The 19,176-nt window shown below is 41.4% G+C and overlaps 1 protein-coding gene across 1 annotated transcript; it reads left to right on the top strand.

Moving 5' to 3' along the window:
* Positions 1–1,413: 1,413 nt before the first annotated feature.
* Positions 1,414–9,337, top strand: ccnt2b (cyclin T2b). Its single transcript, XM_023395377.2, has 9 exons — positions 1,414–1,645; positions 2,216–2,297; positions 2,384–2,512; positions 3,141–3,201; positions 3,518–3,580; positions 3,802–3,847; positions 6,008–6,171; positions 6,981–7,051; positions 7,186–9,337. Exons 1-9 carry the CDS (start codon positions 1,488–1,490, stop codon positions 8,242–8,244), a joined length of 1,833 nt encoding a protein of 610 aa, XP_023251145.1. The 5' UTR covers positions 1,414–1,487; the 3' UTR covers positions 8,245–9,337.
* Positions 9,338–19,176: the final 9,839 nt, after the last annotated feature.

The raw sequence follows: 19,176 nt of genomic DNA, 5'->3' as shown, positions 1-19,176 counted from the left end.
TGATAATTGTTATTTTCATCCTCTGACGCCAAATCACTGATGATGATTGACACGAGAAGGGACAGACAATTCAAATGTGATATTATTTAGATTGTGATGAATTAAGTCTTTGGTTGCAATAATTATTACACTACATTAGGGAAAGGTAACCGGTTGTGTAAGATACTGGTTGCTAAGATACAGAGCTACTTGATAAGCATTTAAACTAAAACTATTCTGATTGCTATAGATTAGATCGTCAAATTATGGGGGTTTCATGTATTTACAAAGTGTCCACTATGAATCTGAAAAACTATTTCCACATGTATGGCAAATTCATTGATAGAAGAAAACAAACAAACAAACAAAAATACAAATTTCAGACATTATACAGCATCAAAACATAAAAACATAATTTAAATATTAGATCTATGTGTCAAGCAAGCTGGCTGATTTGTCATGGGGACTTTTAATGCTCTCAAAAAGATTCCACACTAAAGTTATGAACAAGGTTAGATGTAGTTATTTGAGAGGATTCTTATACAGCAGGTCTATGTAGAGCACCTCAGGTGGACGGACTCTACAGTCACTGAGATCCAAGTCAATTCTTAGTCTCTGCTTCCCCTTGGTGGTAGACACACAGTAATGCAGGTCAGAGGAGGGTGTACTAGGCCTATGTGGTGTTTCACTGAACATGTGTCAATCTGCCAAGGAAAAAAATGTATACAATGCTTGCACATACCCTTTGCTTTAAGGGGGAGGTCAAGTGTAGCTAACCTTATGCTTATTATTATCATTATAAAAACGAGACATCTTTGAAATGTATTCAGAGGCAACATCTAAAGTCTCATTTAAAAAAAAAAGAAATCTGTGCCGGGTATCATATTGATCAGACACTGATGCCTTGACTCTTTAGTCTTTGCTCTCCAACATTTTGACAATGACACTGTATTATTATTAAAACTTTGACATCTCTAAACAAATAACAATTTCTCTAATAAGCAACACGGAAATATATTCATACATAGGAGAAAATGGAAAGTATAGAATGTACTCTAAGTAAGTAAAATAAAAATAGTAACTTCTCACTAATACATAAAATCTCATAAGATCTCTAAGGGTTTTATCTCTTATAATAATTAAGGACTGGCCCAAAGTACAATTGTGACCTCTAGTGGCTAATTTGGACATTTCAACCCTAACTGCTTTATTTCCTTTTATAAATAAACTAAAAATAAGAACAGATTGGCTTTTAGTGGCTGTTGGCTTAAGTATTAAATATATATACCTAATAGATCTGAATTAACCTGCGTTGTTGTGGCCAAAATGTTACCTGACACAGAATGTATAGGAGATGGCAGTGTGCACCGCCGACCGCTGGAGGCGCTGTTCAGAAAACGGATGACCGGTTTTAATTCAGCCTCGGCTGCTCATTTCGTCCTTCCGGTGCCCCCGTCGCCCCGCTCCCTCCCGATGCTAACGCCGTCGGGCTTGGCTGTGGGAGCGTAATGGCGGTGCACCGGGGACCCTCTACGAAATGGCTCTTCACCCGGGAGCAGCTCGAAAACACACCGTCTCGACGCTGCGGAATAGAGGCTGACAGGGAGCTCTCTTACCGCCAGCAGGCCGCCAACTTAATCCAAGATATAGGCCAGAGACTCAACGTGTATCCTTTTTGAAACGCGAAGGCTAGCCGGCCAGCGGACGGGTTTAGCTAGCCAGGGTTAGCATTAGCTCACAGACGGATCGGAATGACAAGGCTTGTTACAGATCACAGCTAAGCTCTCGAAACACACTGAAAATCTTTCGTTATCACGCACAGAGTCCTCTCCGACGAGATGGAGCATCTATCTGCGTTAGCACGATGATTATGACCCGCTGGAAGTGCTGAGGCCTGCTCGCTAGCTTAGCTATTGTTTTGTCTCTTTAGACTGCAGATTCTATTGTTAGCACTGTGTTCCTTAAGATAACAGGTGATCAAAGATTACGGACTCTGCTTGTAGGTGTTAATTAAACCCTAACATTACGTTACTAATTGGCTCATACGTCGTAGGAGAAGTTGAAACTACTGACTTGATTCTGCGCTTGGTTTTAACTTGCAGGGTACACGTTTTGCTAGCTGTCCAGTCAACGCTAGCTCGATGCTAATGCACCATGGTTTTCTTTAGCAAAGCTGTTAGTCAGTTGATTTTTTACTATGTATCATCCATGTATTGTGCCTTAACTCTGTGTCCAGCTCTCAACTGATTATCAACACTGCTATAGTATATATGCACAGGTTTTATATGATTCACTCTTTCACCAAATTCCATAGAAATGTAAGTACCACAGCAGTTTTGGTAGATACTATAATTACTTGTGGTGCTACCGTTATGAAAAACTGACTGAGGTTTTCTCTTTATAGATAATTTCCCAGACCACGTTGTTCCTGGCGGCTAAGGTTGAAGAGCAGCCCAGGAAGCTGGAGCATGTCATTAAAATAGCCCATGCCTGCGTAAACCCACAAGAGCCTGCCCTAGACACTAAGAGCAATGTAAGTAAAGTATAACGAAGATGGAGAATTGGTGCTCCCATTTCAACCTGGACCTGACGGATGATAATCTGTTTTATGTGGATGCCAGGCTATATTAAAATTAAACTGTGGCTTTACAGTGTGGCCTAATATACATGCATTTATGAATTCTTATGACACATTTGTCGATAACTCCTCAACTGCCTCAGAGTTGCAATTATTGGCTGGTCAAATAATCAATTAAGCAGATACACCGTTTTTTCACTGTAAAGATTTTTCTATTTCTCAAGTTTGATCACAGGTTACGGACTAATTGTCTGACCGGTTTGAAGATATCTCCTTTGTGTTAAGACATTTTCCACAATTTGAGCTTCTATAATACAAAGGTGAATGATGTCGTATGACACAACTCTAAATCCAGCAAACAATACGTCAGATTTCTCACACGTTATTCAGTCTTAGAATTGAAAGGCTGTATCAAGCCCATACAGTTCGACTCTTATATCCAAAGGTCCCCAAGTAGCCTGTACAGTTTTGTATCCTGGCATCGCTTTTATTTTGTGGGAATGCTGACGAGAAGCTGAGTTGTGTTGCTTCTAGTTCTTGGGAAGCAGATTTTAAATTCTTCATTGATTTTTATCTTCCTCAGGCATTCCAGCAGCAGGCACAAGAGCTTGTAGCACTGGAAACAATAGTGCTACAAACACTGGGTGAGTGCTCTTAAAAGTTTCAGCGCTGCAGACATTGTATGACTGTGAGATCTATGCTCTTTTTTTCCCCCTCCTGTGTATTGAACTGCTTTACTGGTTCTCACAGGCTGGCATTTTAGCAGCTATATTCCCCCCAGAATACTACAACAAAATTTACACAAGTACCACAAGGACATGTAGACGTTGGATGTATGAAGTTTGTATTTTCAAATATTGAATGGGCAACACCTGAAGTTTTAGTTGGAGTTATGATTTGGTTTTTGACATTGTGCTTGTACCAGTGGCTGATCGTCTTCATTCAACATCTCCGTTGCAGGTTTTGAAATAACAGTTGATCATCCACACACAGATGTTGTGAGGTGTTCCCAGCTAGTGCGAGGTATAACCTTTTTTTCTCTGCTCTTTCCTTTTCTGAAATCGCCTTTTCAAAATCCAAAATCATTCAGTAGATCTACGTTGCCTGCTATTTTAAAAAGCTGAATTTTGTGTTGTATTAAACAACATCTTTTCTTTTTTTTGTTTTGGTGCTAACGGGAAAATCTGAATGTTATTTTAAAGTAGCAACTCAGTTCTAAAGCAAACTTTCCTCTTCTTTTACAGCAAGCAAGGATTTGGCACAGACTTCCTATTTCATGGCTACCAACAGGTTATTATCCTGTTCCCATTATTGCACTGTAATGGCACACTATAGCTTCCTGTCCTGCAGGGTCCCCCTTCCTGTGTCCAACGCCCTGTTTGCGTCTGGGTCCTGGGAACCCCCAGTGCGGGGAAGTACCGGCCAGGCTGCTGTGTGCGGTGTATTGTACAAGGGCTCTGTGTTGGCACATAGGGGTTGAATGCACAATGTGGAGTGTAGTGGTGCTGTTTACCTCTCAAGGTTGTTTGGTACGGAGTGCATATGTCTAAAAAAAAAAAACTCAAATGGTAGCCTGAATATAGATTGCCACTAAAGATTCTTAAACTTTTAGAGTGTTTTGGTAAGTATAGTTAATTCTTTTTAAATTAAAAAATTTTTTTTTTTGCTTTTTTTCACCCCAAAAATGGCTAACAGTGAAACACCAAACTATACTGCAAACTGGATGTGCCTCCTGTGGGTTTTTGTTCTTAATTCTCATGTCAGTAAGGAAACTATTGTGCAGTGCATGTCTGTTAGGTTTATTGAGCCCCATGCAAGAACATGTTCATATTCTCATCCTAAATATTTAAATAGTTTTTCTGAGGTTTGGTTGTACAGAGTCAGATTCACCAAACTCGAAACTGCACAGACTCATTTTGTGTTGATGAGTGTCATGAGATTTGATCATTAGTATTAATTAATGCCCTCAAATTGCTCTTGCTCCACCTCCGTTTACGAACACACTCACAGAAATGTCACCAAAGAGTAAAAAGAAGAACGTCACACTAGCAGGCGACAACAGAACAAATATATCAGTGTGCTACAGAAATCGGACTTCAGCATTATTCTTGGTTACCATGCAGGTCACGGTAACGCCAACTATCGACGCTCCCAAGTTATTCGTTTCAGCCCCTAGATTTTCGTGTGCTGGCTTTTACATAGGGGGCCGTTCAGGAGGGAATGTAACGGGGATCTAAGGGCGGCGGAATATAACGTAGTGGCAGCTGTTATCAAAAACCGAACTGTATAAGTCGTAGAAATAAAATCTTAGACTCTAAAAACAAAGGGAAACTTATTCAAACCTCAAACTGACAAAGCAGAATATTATTTTTATTTTTTAGGTTTATTTTAGTGATTAATGCTCATTTAAGTTCACTTCAAACTCACTAAATACACTTGTAAATGCGTGCATGAGGCTCAATGTCTTTTTAAAGACGAACCAGTTGTAGATTTGGTACACAATGATTTTGATTTACTATGTTGTGCATTTTAGTGACTGACTTTTGAGGTGTTCATTTTACTTGTTTTACAGAGACTGCTAGTTTGATATGCGAGTGTGGGAGGTTGATGCTCCCAGCAGATGATGGCGGTCTTTACACTTTATGCTCAAAGGATGAAGATCTGCCTCCTTTTTAGATTTAAACTTTATGTTCAACAACATTCAAGACATCAAACGTAATGAATATGGTAAAAGAAATAAAAAACAAAACTGCATTATTTTCAGCCATGGGAGAACGTTGCCACCATGTTGCTCTTATTCATGTTTTAATTTCAGTGCTTGAGTCAGTTTGCAGTGTAGTTTGGGATTCAAGGTGCAGGGGAAACTAACCTTGAAAAACTTAAAGCCTAATCAATTGTCTTGGCTACCAGCATCAGTGTTTCTCAGTCTCAAAGTTCCCATGTTTGGTGATGTGAAGTTTTAGTGATTACAGCTAAAATGTGACCAAATACAAGTTGTGTACATTTTTATTTAATTGTTTGAGTAGATATAATTCCTGATAAAATGTTCTTAACGTAAATCAAGAGACTGAGAAACACTGTTTTAATGTTTTATAATTTCCCCTCTTCATATCAAAACACAATAAGGCCTGATAGAGGTTCAGTATATCTACATTCCTATAATTATCAATGAAACTGTCTCATTCAGACATTTAGGGACATGTCCTAACAAACGTAGGTTTTCTTAGATGTTCCAGTTCTGTAAGGTAAGGCTGTGTGTATGTGATGTGGAAATATTTGATTTTGATTTGAGCGTTGCCTTAAACTTCACAACTATAAATTTGATTGTACGTTAAAATTGCCTTGTTAAACCGTCTAAAATGTCTATTATATATATATGTATATGTATACTAGTTGAAGCCTTGACAGCTGACGATTGTACGTCTCTCCTGTGTTTCTTGTCTCCTGCAGTTTGCACCTCACCACCTTCTGCCTGCAGTACAGACCCACAGTCGTCGCGTGTGTCTGCATCCACCTGGCCTGCAAGTGGTCCAACTGGGAGATCCCCGTGTCCACAGATGGCAAACACTGGTGGGAGTACGTGGACCGCACTGTAACGCTACAGCTGCTGGATGGTGAGAGCTTCCATCCGCTTGTTCATCATTGTCTTGAATTATAATTTTTCATTCATGAACTGTTGCAGGGTGGTGCATCGTGGTGTCGTGAATAATAAAATTTTAGTTTATAGTCACATAAAAGCTTATTGCTCACTGAAGTAAGGGGGGCGGGGGGGGGGGATTTCACTGTCCCAGTAGCTCAAATAATTTTCCTCAATCCTGAACCTGAAGGCATCTGCAAATTAAATATCATCGTTTATTGTTTTTAATTTTGTCTTGCTGCTAATGAAGTTAAGAGCTGCTCCCTTCCCTGCCTCTCGGTGGGACTGAATTTTGGACTCTCAGAGATTTTCGTATCAGTATTAGAGATTGATTACATTCGAGTTAACAGAACTAAAGCTTCGGGCTGCCTCCTCCAGGCAAACGGTGAAACCACCAGTCGATGGACAGAAAATTAGTTTAAAAACTGTTTTGATCATCGATTAGTTGTTTCAGACATTTTTTGAACACTCCCTCGTGTCAGCATCTTAAATGTAAGAAATTGCTGCTTACTGAACAAAAGACATTTGAAGGCATCATGTTGGGATTTAGGAAACTGTGATTAGGAAATTGTTTTGTTTCTAATCAATAAAATAAATTGCACCAGGGCCTTGATATTATCGTTCCTTCATTTATGAATTAACTTGTCATGATAGAAAATATATCAACGGTATTGCAGTCTCAGCCACAATCCTCATCTATCAGCAAATGGTGTAAATTACGTGATAAGAAAAGAGCCTACTTTATCGAGCAGTGGTCGCTGACGTGGCTGTCTTCCCTGTTTTCAGAGCTCACGCACGAGTTTCTTCAGATTCTGGAGAAGACGCCCAGCAGGCTGAAGAGGATACGAAACTGGAGGGTGGGTCGTAAATACATGTTAGACAACAGTGAGGGGCAGTGCAGGACATACAGAGCGACTGGTGCAGCTTAGCGCAAATGAAGTGTCAGCATCTAATGTTGAATTATGCTCCTCTGCGGGTTTTTTTTTTTTAGGCCATTCAAGCAGCCAAGAAGCCAAAGACAGAGGGCCCGACAGTGGACAGTGCCTTCCAGGGGACGTCCTTAGACAGCCTTCCCGGTGTCAACAACTCCTTCTTCCCTTCCACGTCTGGATCAGACTCGGGAGACATGCCCTCCCTGAACAGCATCGCAGCCCCCTTCGCCTCCTACCAGCCGCTCAGCGACCCGTCAAAGAGCTGCGGCTACGACCAGTTCTCCCAGCCTCCCCACTCAGACTTCACTCTGGTCAAACACGAACACAAATCTGCGGGCGGGTCTAGTAGTAAAAACCAGCAGCTCGCTGCGAACGCCTCAGCTTTGTCACGCTCGCAGAAAGTCTTGACTTTGGAAAAGTACAGAGAGAAACACGCGGCGGAGCTGGCCCTGCAGAACGGCGTGAAGGAGGAGCTGGGCACAGACATGTACGCGCCACCTCCAGCTCTCTCCTCTCACCACCACAAGAAACGCTCTCAGCCGCAGCAGGCCGGCCAGTCGGGCGACGGCAGGAGAGAAAAGTCCAGCTCTAAAAAGACCCGGCTGCCTTCCTCCTTCGCCGAGAACGGCTCCGCCACTAGCGAGGAGCTCAAGATGAGAATCAAAGTTTCATCAGAGCGCCACGGAGGCTCAGAGCAGGGCGGGACTCTGCCTGGAAAAGACAAGCACAAAGAGCACAGCGGCCACCGCCACTCGAAACATGGACACTCGCACTCCCTCAGCGGGAGCAGTAGAGGGACACTAGACAACGCCTCCCTATCTCTACGAGCTCCCGGCGGCCACTGCAACGACGGGAGCTCCTCCGGCTCGTCCCGTAAGAGGCCTCACTCTGACGCCGGCAACCACAACCACCACCACCACTCGACCAAGAGCGGCAGGAGCTCCAAAGGAGGCCTGAGCTCGTCCCACTACTCGTCGGAGAGCGGCCAGAGGATGATGGAGCACCACGGCCACGACGGAACCAACGGCATGCTGACCGCCAACGGCCAACACACTGACTACAAAGACACTTTTGACATGCTGGACTCTTTACTAAGTGCCCAAGGAATGAACTTGTAACCCTCGGAGAGTCCCCAGTGTTGTCTAGAATAAGGTATTACCATGTTTAATAGAATTTTAAAAAATGAATTTATTTGTCTTAAGTTATCAGAATTCTGCATCGCCCTCAGTCGTGTCTACACACTGATTATTGATGATTCTCGTTGAGCTGTCAAATGTAAAATTATATGCATAGAGCTGTGTACTACTAGCTTGCAACAAAAAACAAACAAAACGAAAACAAACCATGAGAAGTTTTAAGAATGCGGCTGGAAAAACTGAGTTTTAAATGTTATTTTAACGCGAGCTGACATTATTTTAATGTGCATGTTTTCAGTCACAAAAGGGAAGACATAGCTAGTGTTCGCAGCCATTGTGACAGTTTACAGACAGTTAATGTTTTTTTTTTTTGTTTTCAGTTTTTTCCTTTTTCCCCTTTTTTGTTTTTTTAGTTTTTTTTGTACGTTACGATGTTATGTTCCACTAAAAATCTCAGGTCTTGAACTTTTTTGATATGAGAACGAATCTTCCTCTGTTTGGGTTTATTACCTGTATCTGTGGAGATGTATCACCTCGTCCATTTGCTGACGAAGACGGCAGAACTCTGGTATCTGTCTTAGGAAACGTGGTCTGCTTATTTTTCAAAGAGTGCATCAATAGTTACGGGAAAAAAACAAAAAAAAAAACAAATACAAATGTGAGGCCGACTCCATTTGCTGTCTATTTGCTGTCTATTGGGACTCCAAGGCCGTACCTGAACTTAATGTGCAGACTCATTATAGAGCTACAAATGAAGTTTACGTTACATCTGCTGTGAAAGTGCATTTAAGATATATCGGCTAAAATTGCAAAAAGGCCTTGTGATTGTACCTTGTCAATCGCTATTCAGTATGATAAATGTTATTAACTATCAGAAAATACAGATCTCTAAAATACAATTGTGTATATAGGACTGTAGTTCAGAATTAAAACTGTTGGTTTATTGCATCAGTCCAAACCTTCCTCCATTCAGTGTATCATGAGATCTAAAGCAGACTGTATTGATGAACATATCCTCGATTTGTGTATTGGGAGCCCAAATAAAGGTGTAAAAGTGATTTTTACACATCAGAGATTTTCTGTTCTTAAGTGTCTGGCATGAATCCTGAATCTTGTATATGTGAGTAAACGGCTGTTAATGCTAATGTTAGCTATGTAGCAGTGGCAAAACTTACAAATAGCTCCTTTTAAAAGAACTAGAATGAAAATCCATTTTTTCACTCGTATAACTGGGAATTAAACTGCAGTTTTTATCAGTTAACACGGGATATTACAACCTTTTTAAGGCCGCATTGATTCAGTTAACCTGCCTAAATATGTCATTTACAATTCGCTAAAATAGTATTTATACTAGACATCGTTAAAGAGTCGTCACCGCTGTCAAAACTCGTTATAAAATCGACACGAAGCACTCAGGATCGTCTTGACCCAAGTTTCACTGCTGAGTTTAAAAACACTCTGCAAAAAATAAAAAATTATAGCTCCTAATTTTGGCCTCGAAAACACACATAGCATGGAGAAATGAAGAGAACTGCCAAATCATGCTGATGGTTTAATCCCAGCTTCATAATATTGGATTTATTCTCCATTGAATTTAAGCCCTCGCTGCATTTGAAGATAAAACAGTCATTTGTCAAACGCCGCCAAAGAAAATTCTCGTCAAAACGAAGCACATAATGGTCATTTCCTGCTGTCTGCTTACAGAGAGCTGATTGATTAATTGATTGTTAAAGACTAATAACCAACAATACTGATTTACATTAACTGACCCACATCGTTGGCAGTGAGTAGAGGAGCTGCAACGGAGTGCTGAAGTGATTAGTAGTTGGGTTGCTGTGCTGCTGAATTAGTAATGTTAATGTGAATGATTAGAAATGCACGCTGAGCTGCTGCATGAGCAGGATATTCAGATGAGTGTTTTTAGAGTTTTGCATTTTGCATCTTAGCAGGATTTTGTGTCTTCGTAATTGTCTGAGCTGTGGGTGAAAAATGTAATCATTCTCCGTTGGTCGCTGAATTACCTCGAGGGCATTTTGTCTTTTTGTCTTTTGTTCTTCCGAAAGAAACAAGCAGGAAAGACTTTGTGTTTGACAGTGAACCTGCTATTTGGTCCCTTCAACAAAACCTCAAGGGGCTTTCAAGGTTTATCTTTGGTCTCTACACTCTCACACAATAGAGCGCTGATGGTTCATTTGCGGGTGGAACATAAATCCAGTTCCTGATAATTAACTAGCACCCTCAGAGCAGACGCAGCGTTTTCACCAAGTATTACCTTCTAATTTTAGCGTGGAAGACAATGGGGAAATTCAGCAGGAGGACGTCAGTGAAAACTCAACCATCTGGACATTCTCGCGTACTGGTGGGAGGGTGATGATTTATTTTCAGCAACCTCTCAAGCTGAATAAGAGACGCCTACTGCTCGAAAATCCGCAGAGAGGAGGAGATATGAGAGCGGCTTTTGTGAGCAGCAAATCCCAGAATTAAGAGCCATCTGAAAGGAAAAGCACCGGCCAAGCTCTAATTACAACTCAAAGAACAGGAGCATATATAGCTGAGTGCAGGCAAAGGTCCCACACACAAATACCACTATTATCATTATGATTTATCAGCAGCAAACTAACACATCATCTAACTTTAAAAGATGATTCAAACACATTTTAACACCCCAATCAGGCTCCTTTTTCATTATTAATTGATAGATGATTAATTATATTGATGAAAACACGCATCATTTGACTTGTTTTTGTTTGGGATAAAAACAAAGTCAGATATTTTTCACAGAATTCAGGTTCTACTGCGCAGCACAAATCCTTCTTAATGCCCTAATAAGTCTCTGATCCAGAGCGGTTCTGGCGCCTCGCGGCCACTAGATGGCAGTATTACCTTTGGCCCTTCAATGCCAGCAGAGCCGATGGACAGCACAAACATCCAGCATCATTTCCTCTGTTTTTACAGGATATTTTTTTCTTTAAAAAAAAGCAAACAAGATGCGGTGTTGAATAACCTTGAAGAAAGGACGCAGCTTTTCATGCCATAAATCCAAGGTGCCTCTCTGCACACTCAGTGATCCTCAGTCACAAACAATCACACACACACACACACGTGTGTCAGCTTGAAAGTGCCACAAACTTTGGACGTGATCCATCTAATTAACAGATTCAGATAACCGTCGGACGGCGGAGGCTCAGACACATTCCAGGAAATGTCATGGCACTTGGTGGAGTTGATCAAAAGGCCTTTGCAGAGCAGCATGCGGTGCACTTATGCCCATATGAGTCTTAATGCAAATGATGCCCAGGAAATTGCGCAGGAAAGTGGCATAATTATAAGCCATTGAAAGTCCATTGTCATTCCTGTCTGAGAGGTCTCTCTTGAAAAATCAGGAGCTGATGGAAACCCCTCTAAGTACCTGAGATAGAGCCGGAGGGGGAAAATGACTGGGCCTGGGCTGCCATTATGCCATGGTAGCGCAATTATATCCAATGATTGGCAGCAGCATAAATTAGCCTCTGTCTTCACTGTGTGGTATACTTTTTGTTTCCAACCAGTGCTAAGGTATCTGTTTTTGTCAGTGTAAAAAAAAACTCTGCAGTGCTCTCTTTAGCCAGCTGTTCTCAGTGAAAAACAAGACATTATTTCACAGTTTTCCTCTGTAATTATTCCTTTTACTACCCCAGTTTATTTCTCCGCCCGATGCAAATGCATCCTCTTGTGGCCAGAACACCAGAGATTCATGTTTGTGGTGGGAACCGCAGAGCACCAGCTGTCCTTTAAAAAGAGACAGCTAAAAAAAACCACACACACACACACACAGTTGATGTGAAATGTCTTCCTCCCTACTCGTCCCCGATCATCAATATTTCACCAGCTTCGACATTTGAACTAATTATGGTGCACCAATGGCCTATTTGAGCAGGGTCCTGTCAGATGAAAGCTGCCGGGTCCTTCCTGTCAGCGGTGGAGGCTGCGGAATGAAACGACAGCGGTGGAGGCTGAAGCCATTAAAATGAATGGAGAGCACCTCTAACAATCATACACCTCTGACACACTCTCACACACACACATACAGGAGCTACTGCTTCAAATACACACAAACACACTCGACATCGTCCTTTGCGGCCTCACTCACACTCACAGATGTACCACACTGACACACACAAATAAAGAAGAAAAAAAAACAAAAAAAAACAAAAACATGAATTGCTGCCTCACACACACCCACACTCATCCAGACACATACAGACATGCATAAACATGATGTGCTACAGTAGCTCACACACACATTAACACACACACACACTCACACACACACACGCTGACATGCCCACCACCTGTGTAGGTTGTTTGGCCTCCTCATCCAGACCTCTCTGGTTTTAATTAGCCTGCTGCTGAAGTGTTTTCCTTTTTATATTCTCTGAAGAGCGATGATAACGGCTACAGCCGAGATGGAGGCTCTCTGCTGGTTTGTTTCATTAGGGAGAGCATAATGACCCTGCAATCACAACACCAAGAAAATACCTACCCTGATAATTATTTTTCCTCCTAATGGTTCAGTTTATACTCTGCTATGCCTTTTGTCATCAGCGCCTCAACAACTGAAAGGATTGATAGTCAAGTCAATAATAATCTTATGTATTTTTTTGTTTTGTTTTGTTTTTAAAATAAATAAATAAATGAGTTTACATGCCTCCATGCAGGCAGGCCTCACTGAGCGGCTTAATGAATGTGAAAATGACACGAGTCGCACATTCATCAGGAGATTTTCCACAACTTTCAGAGACTTGTGGCATCCACGCTAAGCCACTTTATTAAAGGAACTACATGTAAGTTCTTGCTATCGCTACATAGCCAACGGTAGCATTAACAGCTGTTTGCTTACTAGTGTAAAAGAAAGGTTGTGAGTTCTTGTTTTGCTTTTATTTCTATCACAGTTTCTTTTACTTAAGTTAGCATGCTAACCAGCTATCCCTGTCCAAGTTCTTATAACCTCTTGTATTGTAAATGGCTGGTAAGTTAACAGCTGATAATGCTAACGTTAGCTATGTAGCAGTGGAAAAACTTAGAAAATAGCGCCTTTAAAATACTAAAACTGCACTTGTCAATATTTTTATATTAACAAAATATCAGAGGATATAATCTGAAAAAGGTCACTCAGAGATGAATTATCTCTCAGTTAGCTTTAGCATCCTTTAGCTCATTGTTTTGGTTGTACAGCTTAGAGCTTTAACGTTTTGTTTCACTCTTATCAACCTACTTTCTGGCAACAGCAGCGGTGAAAAAAAACTCAGATAAACTGACTGTTCACTATCTACACATCACCAACCAGAGAGACGGACAAGTTAGCAACTAGCATGCTAACAAAGAGTCTCATATTCGATCAGGAGTTGGCGGGGAACAAAACAGAGATAAAAATTATGAAAAAAGGATGAAAATAAAAATTAGTTCTTCTTTCAAGCATAAATGTTAGCATGTTTAATCCTTTCAAAAAGATACGTTTCCATGGTAACAATGAACGAATAATCACTGATAATAAAAAATAAAAAAAGGAGGATCATAGTTTGGCCGAAAGTAATGAAGCGAAGAAATAAGACAAGACTTTGTGTAGACTTCAGTAACTTCCCCCAAAAATATACACAGAAACACATATAATTGATTTTGTTTGTTTGAGCAGCTTGTTCTGGAAGAAGCTCGTCAGTAGGCAGGAGGGTTTTTTGTTTGCCCAGACGACATAACACAGACAGAACTAGACAGCTTTGTGCAACTAAATGAGCTCCGATGTCTATCTGAAGTCTACTTGTATATGTATTCAGTACATCATTGTGTAAGCAGCATCAGGTGGTACTAAGGTCCTGAGCAGAAAAATGCTGAGGTCAAAGCTTTCTTAATTGAAAATGCAAAGTAAAATGTTGAAATAATTGCACACGGACTTAATGTAAACGAAAACTGAATTATATAACAAGATTTTCTCAACTGTTTTGGCCTTAATTTGCCAAATTCACTGTCTAGTTTGTTTAGAGTAATGCTTTTGTGGAGGGATGGCCAGCTAAAATAACTATCGGCAAGCTGTTCAAAGTCCTAGGACGTCCTATGCTCAACACGACAGAAGCGCTATTTGGATCGCCAGGTTTCCGAGGGAGATACAGCTGGGTGTCATCGGCGTAGCAGCAAAACAAAACGTTATGGATTATGCGGCCGAGTGGGAGTGTGAGGAGGAGGATGAGTTGGTTATTGAGAAAGCTGAATTGGAAAGGTAGGAGTTGAGGCTTTCCAAAGCTGGATTTGGGTCGACAGAGCATAGAAATCTGTTTTTTCTGTGTTCGCAGCAGCAGGGTGAAGCAGTGGGGGTGCTGCCAAGGGTTTATTGATATTTTAAGGTGAAGCATCACAGATGAAAATAGTGACTCTGGTTTTGGTTTTGAGATATGATAATGGTATCTTGCTTCTATAACTACTGCGGTTTCATAAGATATATTACACAATAATGAAAAAAAACCCCGCTAAAATCTATATATTTTTGTACCTGCTGTGCCAGACAAGCACAGCGGGATTCAAAAGCAGCAGCTGTCATAATACTAAAAGGGTTTTGTATTTGTGTTCATACTTAACGTGCACGTCTTGTGTTCACTTAAGTATTCCAGCGTTGAGATTGAGTTAATGACGCCTAAAGATTGTTTATCTTCTGTCCACACGTGTCTTTAACAGCAGAGGTCTTTGTGTGTGTGTGTGTGTGTGAGGTAGTGATTCATGTGTTTGTGTGTGCATTTGTGGGTGTAACAAAGCTAATCCTGTGTGTGTGTGTATGTGTGTGTGTGTGTCTTCTGAGAGAAACGTCCCAAAGATGCACCTGCTGCAGGATAATTCCTCCACTGTGTGTTCACATCCTCTTATTGTCGTTTCCTTTCTTTGAATCAGCTCCTCATTAACTTAAAACGACTCATTAACTTATTCCAGCACATATGTTACACTACATGTGACACTCTGGCTTACGACGCTCACAGCATGTGGATGCAGATACAGTACGCTCATATGAAGGCGCTGTATCTTTATTTATAACATAGAATATGTTTGATTGCTGTATTTATGGTTGTATCGTCTTTATTGCTCTCTGCTCTTTCTCTCTTCAGCTAAAGCAAAGTTCCCCACAGACATTATTAAAATTAATCTATTAAAGAGCCACGACCACGATGCCACACGGTATGTGGAGACGTAGAGAAACGTACTGCAGCCTAATGTGAGCGGGATGCATTGATCAAATAATAGAAAGTGCTGAATTTCTAGTGTTGTGTGTGTGTGTGTGTGTGTGTGAGAAAGAGAGAGAGCAAAACTAATTAAACAAGAAAATGACACGAATGAATCTCTCTTTCACAAATAAAATCATTTTGTATTTGATATGTGCCTCTGTGTGTTTTTGACATATTTGAGGAAGGCTGAAGGAAGAAGAAAACGTTGAGAATAAGGTGATCACTGTGTGTGTGTGTGTGTGTGTGACTAACAAGGACAAACCAGAAGAAGAAAAGACAGCTGAACCTAATATTTCAGTCTTTTCACTAACTGTGAGCTTAAAAGATGTAAGGAGCATTCAGTAAAGACGATTGTTGGAAGACGGGGAAGGTCAGAGGAGTTTTAAGTGTTTGACAGATAATTGAACACCGTCAGGACTCCTCCTCCTCCTCTTCCTCTTCCTCCTCCTCCCGCACCTTTCCAACGTCAGAATCAGACAATCGTGAGAAAAGTGTTTAGTCTTTATGCTAAGCTAAGCTAACAGTGTTCACCCGGGGCGTTGTGTCTACATCACTGCCGATTGGACCCGGAGCCGATAAACACACTACGTCTACTGCAGAGTCATTTGACCCGGATGTGAAAGCAGATTGTTCCCTTTTCCGCTGTTGACAAAATCGGATCTCATTTAGGTGTTAACGTCTCCACTGAGAGCACCTCCTTCTCCTTTTACGCCCTAACACGCCTGACAAGCACTCGCCGTGCACTTTCTTTACCTCGTCTCCTCGCACTTGTTGAATAGATGTAGTACTTGTAGTAGTACTAGTACATGTAGCGCTCACACCAAGGTTTCCTATCGCACTTTAGTGACCTCCCTCACTTGCAAGTCGCTTTGGATAAAGGCGTCCCGCTCTATGAGTGAATGTAAATGTAAACTCTTCTGCCCTTTAAAACGTTTCATCACACAAAGCAGGTTCATTTGAAGCGTACTGCCGCCTTTACCACGACCACAGACACAAAGAAGTTACGACTCGACTTTGTCATTGAAGTTGTCCTTGTCTTCTTGAGACTCTATCCCTGAATTTATTTCTTTTCACTCCCCTAGTTCCTCTTCACATACAGAGAGGCTGCTTGATCACACCAACGTGCCTCCAAACCCCACTGACTGACTATCATGTGTCTGATGACAAAATCGATCACAACACCAACACCACCTTCCAGCTGCTATCAGGACGGCGAACAACACAACACGGTTCCTGTTAGTTATCCGCTGCTACCGGTGTTACCTGCGCTTCTTTAAAACACCCGATATGAATCTAGGACATCATGTGTTCAAAAACTACCTCAAAGTTAAACCATCCAAACGGTGCGGACTTATATAAACACTGGCACGGTGTTGACTTGATTTTTACACTCTCAGGATTAGCGCCGATGCTCCTGCCACGTGAAAAGCCCTCGCTTCTCCAGGTATATCTGAACACCTCGCTCCTTTCATCACGGCTGGCAAACCTGCCGCTCTCACATAATTAAATAAGATTTATATCATCACATAGAATAATTCTGTGTGGGCCGATGGTGAATGTTGCTGTAGCCAACTTTCCCCCCTTCTTCTTCTTCTTTTTTTTTTTTTTTGCACCAGCCCACTCACACAGTAATTGAGAAACTGGCATAACTGAGTATACAAAAAAAAAAAAATAAAAAAAGTGGTGGGGGTGTGAAGATGTCCACGGTTGAGTGGCCAAATGCAACCCACTCAAACAACCAATTGTGAAAGTGCTCATCAATAAATTTCAATGGACGTTCGTGACACAGGTATAATTGGTTTTGCATCAGCGCGGAGTCAGATTAACATGTATGATGAAAGATTGATGACAGATTGGTTGCATTTCACTTGGCTGCACATTTTCATTCACTTATATTTTTAGCGCCGGTCCGTGTAGCAGCAGCTAATGAGATCAAACTAACTAAACTAATATGAGGATGACTATAATTTCTTAAAGATTGTTTAGTCACAATATCAAAAATAAAAGGCAGCAAAGAGACTGCACTAACTATTCTTCTGTGTATTAATAGGCCTAACTCTTTGCTACTGATACTGTCTGAGGGAGGGAAGGCCTCACAATAACTCATCACATCTTTAAAAAGCCTTGGCTGATTTAAACGCCAGTATAACTATGAAGAATGTGAATACTTGTGTTTTCTGCTAAGAAAAGGTGTCTCCTTTCTTACTGATATAATTGGACTAATTTTTCTAGCTATAAGGCGCTCGGAAACCTTCCGCCAACGCTGAACATCTCTCCGACTTACACCCCAGGAAAGTGTTCCTAACACTTTACACGCAAGTTAAACCTTGGCCTCTGCAAACTTATCCCAAAAGTTTTGGAGTCAACTCTTGTGTCTTTTTTTTTGTTGTTGTTGTTGCTAGTTTTATAATTATGACTACAAGGTGATAATCATCTAGTGGCAGAAATCCCAGATCTGGATCCCCACCAAAGGCGAATCAATTGTTGCAGAGTCCAAAGCCAATCTGTCCACCGATACCCACTGAAAGACGTTCACACAGTTTTAAGAAGAGCTGATTTTTTTTTTTTTGTGCTGCTGAACTCAAGAGAAATATACTGTTAAAGCTGCGAAACCTGCAGCTCAGTTTATAGATACAGGATGATTTGCAACATGTGTGAGAAGGTGAGCTGGGATGAGGTTCCCTTCTGGCATCTATAAAGCATTACACGCACTCCAATATGAAATTCAAAAAGAGCCGGAGAACACAACCCGAAAGTAAGTTATCAGTGAGTGTGGAGTTTTTTTGACGTGCCAGGAATTCGCAAAACTGTTTGACTGGGGGCTAAAAAAAAAAAGACTGCTTTAGTAGATGTAATCCAAACATGTCCTGCCAACTGGAGGGAAGCGATCGCATAGAGGACAGGCTGCTGATATTTCTCTCACAATGACTGTAAAAAGCGCTTTGATTTATTCCTCGCAGCCCGCGCAGGCACGCCGTCACATGATCTTATTGACTGTGTGGAAGTCTGGGTAAACACGGAGTCAACCTGAAAAGGCACTTTCAGTCGCAACGAACCCGCGATGGAGACGTTTTGAGGCGGATTCCTTCAGTAGCCCGCTGCATTGATGTGTGACAAGACATCCGCCGCTGTTCGGTAGCTCACGCTGTGTGTTCAAGGCATTATGGGATGTTGTACTGACGGAGCAGAGGGCTGATGGAAGACAGTCGCAATCGCCCTCTCCTCATTAGATGCAGGGCTGACTGTGCTCATTAGGCCGGCGGCAGCGCAGTGGGGATCTATTCTCCTGAGGTGACCAAAGGTGCTTACACAGACCTTCCAAGTCTCAGTAATGATGCCCCAGACCTGTCACTCTTGTCACAAGACTGACATGACCTTTTTCTGGCTCGTGCGCTGAAGAAAAAAAATAAAAAAAAATCCTAATTTCACCGAATGAGGCAAGAGAACCCCCCCCCGTTTTTTTTTTTTTCTCCCCCGAAATGTGAAAATCTGCCCAGTTTTCCACCAGTAAGTACAGTACAGTACATGTACAACTTTCCAACCTTTCATAAGAAGTCGACAGAGACTATTTCCTGTGAATTTACTGGTGATTAAAGTGATTGCAATTCAGGTTTTAATCCAAGCAAAAAAAAAAAAAAAAAGAAAGAAAAAAGCCAGACCTTGCCATTAAGAC

This window comes from Seriola lalandi, unplaced genomic scaffold, assembly GCF_002814215.2.
Source record: "Seriola lalandi dorsalis isolate HSWRI2012SDOR001 ecotype SW California unplaced genomic scaffold, Sedor1 jcf7180002054962, whole genome shotgun sequence".
NCBI classification, from domain to species: Eukaryota; Metazoa; Chordata; class Actinopteri; order Carangiformes; family Carangidae; genus Seriola; species Seriola lalandi.
The sequence above is the reverse complement of the archived record's forward strand: the minus strand, read 5'-3'. Positions and strand labels throughout refer to the sequence as shown.

Bases quoted from the DNA above. Each gene is read 5' to 3' on its own strand.
- ccnt2b (XM_023395377.2), top strand. From the start codon at position 1,488: ATGGCGGTGCACCGGGGACCCTCTACGAAATGGCTCTTCACCCGGGAG. The intron at 1,646-2,215 runs GTATCCTTTTTG...CTCTGTGTCCAG, and splicing joins ATAGGCCAGAGACTCAACGT to CTCTCAACTGATTATCAACA. The intron at 3,202-3,517 runs GTGAGTGCTCTT...TCTCCGTTGCAG, and splicing joins AATAGTGCTACAAACACTGG to GTTTTGAAATAACAGTTGAT.